Genomic DNA, 6,925 nt, shown 5'->3' with positions numbered 1-6,925 from the left:
AACCAATGGCAGCCCAATTAGCTCCTGAGTTCACTGAAGAAGATTGCATTGTGTACCCAGGAATTGAAGCAAATAATTTTGAGTTGAAGACTCAACTCATTCAGATGGTCCAAAACAATCAGTTTGGAGGATCTCGGGTTGAGGACCCGAAGACCCATACTGTGCATTTTGATCGCATCTGCCAGACCATCAAGATGAATGGTGTTCCTAGTGAAGCCATCAAGCTGAGACTGTTTCCTTTTTCCCTGAGAGATCAAGCACAGCGTTGGTTGAATTCCTTTCCAGCCAACCATTTCCTTACATGGGAACAACTCCACAAGGCTTTCATGCAAGAGTACTATCCTCTTTCAAAGGCTGCCAAGTTAAAGAAGCAAATTCAAAATTTTCAGCAGTTTGGCAATGAAGATCTTCCTGAGGCTTGGACGAGATTTAAAGAATTGAGGAGGCAGTGTCCGAAGAATTTGATGACCCCAGGTGATTTTATGTCCTCATTCTATGAGGGATTGTCTAACCGGTCAAAGATTATTCTAGATACCTCATCCTTTGGGGGTGTTTTCATTGATATGAGACCGGCAGCTGGAGAGCAGTTGATTGAGAGGATCACCTCTAACAACACTTACTGGTACACTGAGGGGGATGATATACCCAAGAGAGAGAAAGCAGCTGGGATGTTCGAAGTTGGAGAAAAGATGGCAATGCAGGCTCAGCTAGATACCATACAACACATGCTAAAGCAGTTAGTACAGGGCCCTACTCAGAGTGTCCAGGCAGTTGCTCAGCCTCCACTGATTTCACAGAATCCTTATGTTCCTAACCCCTATTCTGTACCACAGGTACCTCTTGTAGCCTTTTGTGCAACTTGTGGTGGAAATCATGTAGCTCAGACATGTCCTTTGTTAGACTTCGGTAACCAATTCCTCAGCCTAATATGGAGCAAGTTGATCTCATTGGTTATTGTACACCACAGGGCCAGGGGCAAGGTTATAGGAGCCATCAGCAGCAAGGAAGGAATCAGGTTGTTCCCTCTTGGAACAATCAGGGAAATCAAGTGAGAAACAATCCACCAGGATTTCATGGTAACCAAGGGAATAGGGGTGAAAACCAAGTCCCTCAGAATTTTGGGCAGAATAACCAGAATGTACCTTAAGGGCAGTTCCAGCAAGGAAATTAGAATTTCGGGAACACTCAGGGTCAAGGTTCCTCTAGACCATCTCAGGATGTAGATATACAGCTTCTCATGAACACTATGATGGCTCAGTTTGGCAAGCTACAAGCAGAGAATTTTCAGTTGTTTGGCAAGCTACAAGCAGAAATAGATGGTCTCAAGGCTCAGCAACAAGGAGGAGGTAATTATTTCTCTAATCAACCTTCATCTTCGAATGGTAGACTGCCAGCAAGCACAGAAAATCCAAGGCACCAAGTGAATGCAGTCACCACTAGAAATGGATTAGCTCTGAAGGACCCCCCTTTTCCTTCGAATGATCCAGTGCCTGAGAAAGCTGATAAGAAGGATGAGGGCATTCAGGTTGAGGATGTTCTTGATGATAGTGAGGAAGAGCCTGTGGTGCAGAGAGACAGTGTTAAGGGGAAAGCTCCTGAGCAGGATGAGAGTGCTCTAAGTAAGAAGCATGAAAGGAAGAACAAGAAGGTAGATGACTCGGTTATACCTTACAACCTGTTACCATACCCACAGAGGTTGTGGAAATCAAAGGAGTCTTATAGAGAGAGCAAGTTTCATAAGATGTTGGATAAGCTGGAGATCTCCATGCCTTTTGTTGAAGCAATCACTCAGATTCCATCGTACAAGAAGTTTCTGAAGAATATTTTAGGCAATAAGAAAAAGCCAGAGAAGAGTGCGGTGGTGGATCTGAGTGAATGAGCCTTGACCTGTGCAGTTCTTCAACATAAACTACCTCCTAAGCTGAAAGATTCAGGTAGTTTTTCCATCCCTTGCATCATTGGTGGATTTGTAGTTGGGGGTGCTCTGTGTGATCTGGGTGCCAGTGTTAGTCTTATGCCATATTCTTTATGTAAGAGGCTCAACTTGGGAGCACCAAAACCCACCTCCATGACCCTTCAGATGGCGGATCGCTCCATAAAGCGTCCGGTTGGAGTTCTAGAGGATGTCCCGGTCATGATTGATAAGTACATTATACTGGGGGATTTTGTTGTTATGGATATAGAGGAGGATGCCAAGGTCCCTATTATACTTGGTAGACCTTTTCTAGCTACTGCTGGTGCACTTATTGATGTGCGGAGAGGAAAACTAGTGATGGAGGTGGCTGAGAACAAGATTGAGTTTGACATATTCAAAATGGCGAAGCACCAGCCCTCGTATGTGGATGAGTGTTACTTGATAGAAGGGTTGGGTGAGTGCACTGCTGAAAGTAGAAAGATTGAGTTAGGGGATTTGCATATTTCCCCTATTGATCTTGGACCCCCTGACCTGTCAAGTGTGCTGAAACAAAAGAAAAAGTTCTCTGGTCCTGGTGGTTTCTACAAAAGATGGATGAGTGAGTTGTCTAAGTTCAAAAGGCCACCGGATCGCGTGGTCCACAATCCCACCTGATATCCATGAGGTTGAGTCGAGCTGACGACAGTAAACTTAGCGCTTCATGGGAGGCACCCCATGTTATCCTTTACTTTTTGCATTTTATTTTACTGCTCTTTTCTTTATATTTTTAGTTCGGAGTAGAATAGGAGTTTTTCTTTGTTTACGGGGTGTTCCTGGGGTTGTTTTTGGTGTGAGATTTGCATTCTTTTACCTTTGAAAGAGTGGGGAATAGTTAGAATTGAAGAGGTTAGGCTTTGACACAGTTTAGAAGTGCTTTAGGGAATATTTTGGACTAACTTGCAGGTGAAACCGAACTTGGGCGCGAAAAGAACAGAAGTGCGAAAAGATAGCTCTGGATCACGGCCAGGCTCACGGCCGTGACCCCAGCCGTGATGCCTGGGCGTCGATTCTAGTAGCTACAGAGCAGAATAGGGCTCTGGGTCACGGGCTGCATCCCGGCCGTGACCCAAGCCGAGTGGGGCGTCTAGAATTTCCAGTGTGTACAGGGCAAACGAGAGCTCTGGGTCACGGGCCATGTAACACCCCGGCTCGGCTTTACCGTACATCCGGAGTAGTTACCACCACACCTAGACTAAACCCAATCAAATCCAGATAGAGCTCACTCTAGATGCACAGGCTGAAGATAAGGAAATTGTTTCATATCGTCAAAACCCGTCATAACTTCATATATGTATATATGAGTAGCAAAAGGGTAGCTATACTAGCTACAAATATGTACAAGAGTTTTCTTTCGGCCCATTAGAACAAAGTTTGGGCTATTCTCTCCTCTAAAACCTCGATGGGGTAGAACCCATAACTCGCCTGAACAGCATCCATGAAACACAATGGACAACTGGGAACAGGAGACTAGACAGGTACAACCTGGTGAACAGGAGCAGGAACAGGATCAGGAGCATAACGAGGACTCAACTTTCCTTTCTTCCCAAACCTTCTGACTTCTTTAGTGGGTGAGACTTTCAGTAATACCTTCTCCAATAACTCCGCCAATTGTGCCTTCAGCTCCTCCATTTCTTTGGGTGCCATTCGATAAGGCGCTTTCGTGATAGGTGAGGTTCCTAGTACGAGATCGATGGTGAATTCCACTTCCCTTTCCGGTGGCATTTCCGTGAGATCGTCGGGGAATACGTCAGGAAATTCGCGTACAATTGGAATTCGATCAATCTCGAGTTCTTCTACTTCGGCATCTTGCACCAAGCAGAGATACACTTCGCATCCCTGGTGCACGAACTTATTCAATTTCTGCATCGTCAACAACCTTGACTCGGGTTGCTTGCCAATTCCTCGGTAGGATATTCTCCTTCCCTTTGGCCCTGACAGGACAATCTTTCGCTCATTACACACGATCCGAGCTTTATACTTATCCAACCAATCCATCCCGAGTACTACATCGATGCCCTCAAGTTCAAAACTAACGAGGTTTCCGGGACAGTTAAATCCCGCTATTTCTATAGCAACATTGTCATAACTATCTCTTCACTGGACGATAGTTCCAAATTAATACCCGAGGTATACACGTTCTTACTGAATTAGCTAGTTAGGCAGTCAGTATAGCACCTACTCTAGTCCTATACGACACTTCCTAACATTCACTTTATCATACCCTCTAAGCAAGGGTTTCAAACATAGCATAATGATAATTAATGCCTTACGCTAGCAAGCTCACTCACAATAATCTTAAGCAATCACATGCAGGCAATCACAAGTATTGATCATACTTTTCAACAACCAGAATCGTGAGATTCTGTAGAGTAGAAGTGAAATACTCCCTTCTTACGCTACCTGACTTCCGTCCCCGCTCTGCTCCACGGCTTATACTCATCAAGCTGTAACAACGACTTAGGTCGATCTTAACGAACCTAAACTGACTTTGAAACTTGGGTAACTCGACATTGGAACTGACTCGAAAAGAGGTCTGACTTAGGATTCTGACTCGAAACAGGGCTCTGATACCACTTTGTAACACCCCGGCTCGGCTTTACCGTACATCCGGAGTAGTTACCGCCACACCTAGACTGAACCCAATCAAATCCAGATAGAGTTCATTCTAGATGCACAGGCTGAAGATAAGGAAATTGTTTCATATCGTCAAAACCCGTCATAACTTCATATATGTATATATGAGTAGCAAAAGGGTAGTTATACTAGCTACAAATATGTACAAGAGTTTTCTTTCGGCCCATTAGAACAAAGTTTGGGCTATTCTCTCCTCTAAAACCTCGATGGGGTAGAACCCATAACTCGCCTGAACAGCATCCATGAAACACAATGGACTACTGGGAACAGGAGACTAGACAGGTACAACCTGGTGAACAGGAGCAGGAACAGGATCAGGAGCATAAGCCGGAGCTGGAGGATCAGGAGCGAAGCCGGGAGTATACGAGTCGTCGCCCGCTAGATACTGTACATAATCATCATAGTCTAAGATAGGAAACATGAACTCTGATGAGTCACTAGAGTTCCCGGGGCTGCAAGAGCCCACGCTAGACTGCATCTGATAAAGGACACAATGAAGTGTAGTTAGCACGACGGCTAAGTATGGAAATCCATTGTCACTCAAAAGTAAACAAAGGTTTCGAAAATGTATTAATAATTTGAAAGCCGTAAGCTTTACCCATAAGTTGAAAATCTACCTGCAACCAGATTATCAACAAAAGAAAGTATAGTAGAGTATATGAGTTGCATCAACATATAATACTTTCATTTTCGGGAATTTTCATCATTTTTAACTCAAAATAGAGAGTGTTCAATAGCGCACTTCAGTGCTCAACTTTCGTGAGATTTTATTCTTAGGCATAGTTACAGAGTAACTAAAATTTTACAGTTAGAATTCACTTAGTTTCCCCCTGGATAAGTGTGAGGCCTTTTAGGAGTATTTTCAACAACCTCGGGCCACGGCACACAAGCCTCCCGCAGATCCAACATCTCAACAACCTCGGGCCACGGCACACAAGCCTCCCGCAGGTCAAACATCTCAACAACCTCGGGCCACGGCACTCATGCCTCCCGCAGGTCAAACATCTCAACAACCTCGGGCCACGGCACTCATGCTTCCCGCAGGTCAATCATCTCAACAACCTCGGGCCACGGCACTCATGCTTCCCGCAGGTCAATCATCTCAACAACCTCGGGCCACGGCACTCATGCTTCCCGCAGGTCAATCATCTCAACAACCTCGGGCCACGGCACTCATGCTTCCCGCAGGTCAATCATCTCAACAACCTCGGGCCACGGCACTCATGCTTCCCGCAGGTCAATCATCTCAACAACCTCGGGCCACGGCACTCATGCTTCCCGCAGGTCAATCATCTCAACAACCTCGGGCCACGGCACTCATGCTTCCCGCAGGTCAATCATCTCAACAACCTCGGGCCACGGCACTCATGCTTCCCGCAGGTCAATCATCTCAACAACCTCGGGCCACGGCACTCATGCTTCCCGCAGGTCAATCATCTCAACAACCTCGGGCCACGGCACTCATGCTTCCCGCAGGTCAATCATCTCAACAACCTCGGGCCACGGCACTCATGCTTCCCGCAGGTCAATCATCTCAACAACCTCGGGCCACGGCACTCATGCTTCCCGCAGGTCAATCATCTCAACAACCTCGGGCCACGGCACTCATGCTTCCCGCAGGTCAATCATCTCAACAACCTCGGGCCACGGCACTCATGCTTCCCGCAGGTCAATCATCTCAACAACCTCGGGCCACGGCACTCATGCTTCCCGCAGGTCAATCATCTCAACAACCTCGGGCCACGGCACTCATGCTTCCCGCAGGTCAAACATCTCAACAACCTCGGGCCACGGCACTCATGCCTCCCGCAGGTCAAACATCTCAACAACCTCGGGCCACGGCACTCATGCCTCCCGCAGGTCAAACATCTCAACAACCTCGGGACGCGGCACTCATGCCTCCCGTAGGTCAAACATCGGGCCACGGCTCACAAGCCTCCCGCAGGTCAAACATCTCAACAACCTCGGGCCACGGCTCAAAAGCCTCCCGTAGGTCAAACATCTCAATAACCTCGGGCCGCGGCACTCATGCCTCCCGCAGGTCAAACATATCCTTCACAACTTTATCCAGAAACTAAGGTTTTTAAAACATTCTTTCTATATATATATAATTAGTATTTTCACATAAAGTCTCAAAACGATTATTCCCATCTAAATATATTCCCAAATATTCATATTTGTCATTGACTTTTTACCATAAATTCCCAAGTGACAAGAGCTACACTTGTTTCTTGAAAACACAATTTTTCTTCCAAACCAATGTACGTAATTTACAAAACAATATTTGAACTTTCAGAAATTAAACTCGGGTGCCCGTAGGCCTTTCAAACATCATAT

General features: G+C 46.1%; 1 protein-coding gene across 1 annotated transcript; it reads left to right on the top strand.

Annotated features, from left to right (window-relative positions):
- Window positions 1–326: 326 nt before the first annotated feature.
- On the top strand, window positions 327–2,569 carry LOC116003890. Its single transcript, XM_031243831.1, has 4 exons — window positions 327–833; window positions 968–1,138; window positions 1,259–1,871; window positions 1,974–2,569. The coding sequence occupies exons 1-4, from the start codon at window positions 327–329 to the stop codon at window positions 2,567–2,569; spliced, it is 1,887 nt and encodes a 628-aa protein (XP_031099691.1).
- The last annotated feature ends 4,356 nt before the right edge of the window (window positions 2,570–6,925 follow it).

Source organism: Ipomoea triloba, chromosome 14, assembly GCF_003576645.1.
Source record: "Ipomoea triloba cultivar NCNSP0323 chromosome 14, ASM357664v1".
Classification (NCBI taxonomy): Eukaryota; Viridiplantae; Streptophyta; class Magnoliopsida; order Solanales; family Convolvulaceae; genus Ipomoea; species Ipomoea triloba.
This window is presented reverse-complemented; position numbering and strand designations above follow the sequence as displayed.

What these genes read in the sequence shown, in the direction of transcription:
- LOC116003890 (XM_031243831.1), top strand. Translation starts at nt 327, where the DNA reads ATGCAAGAGTACTATCCTCTTTCAAAGGCTGCCAAGTTAAAGAAGCAA. An exon ending in TTGGGCAGAATAACCAGAAT is followed by an intron (nt 1,139 to 1,258) that starts GTACCTTAAGGG and finishes ATGATGGCTCAG; the next exon opens with TTTGGCAAGCTACAAGCAGA. An exon ending in GAGTGCGGTGGTGGATCTGA is followed by an intron (nt 1,872 to 1,973) that starts GTGAATGAGCCT and finishes GTGGATTTGTAG; the next exon opens with TTGGGGGTGCTCTGTGTGAT.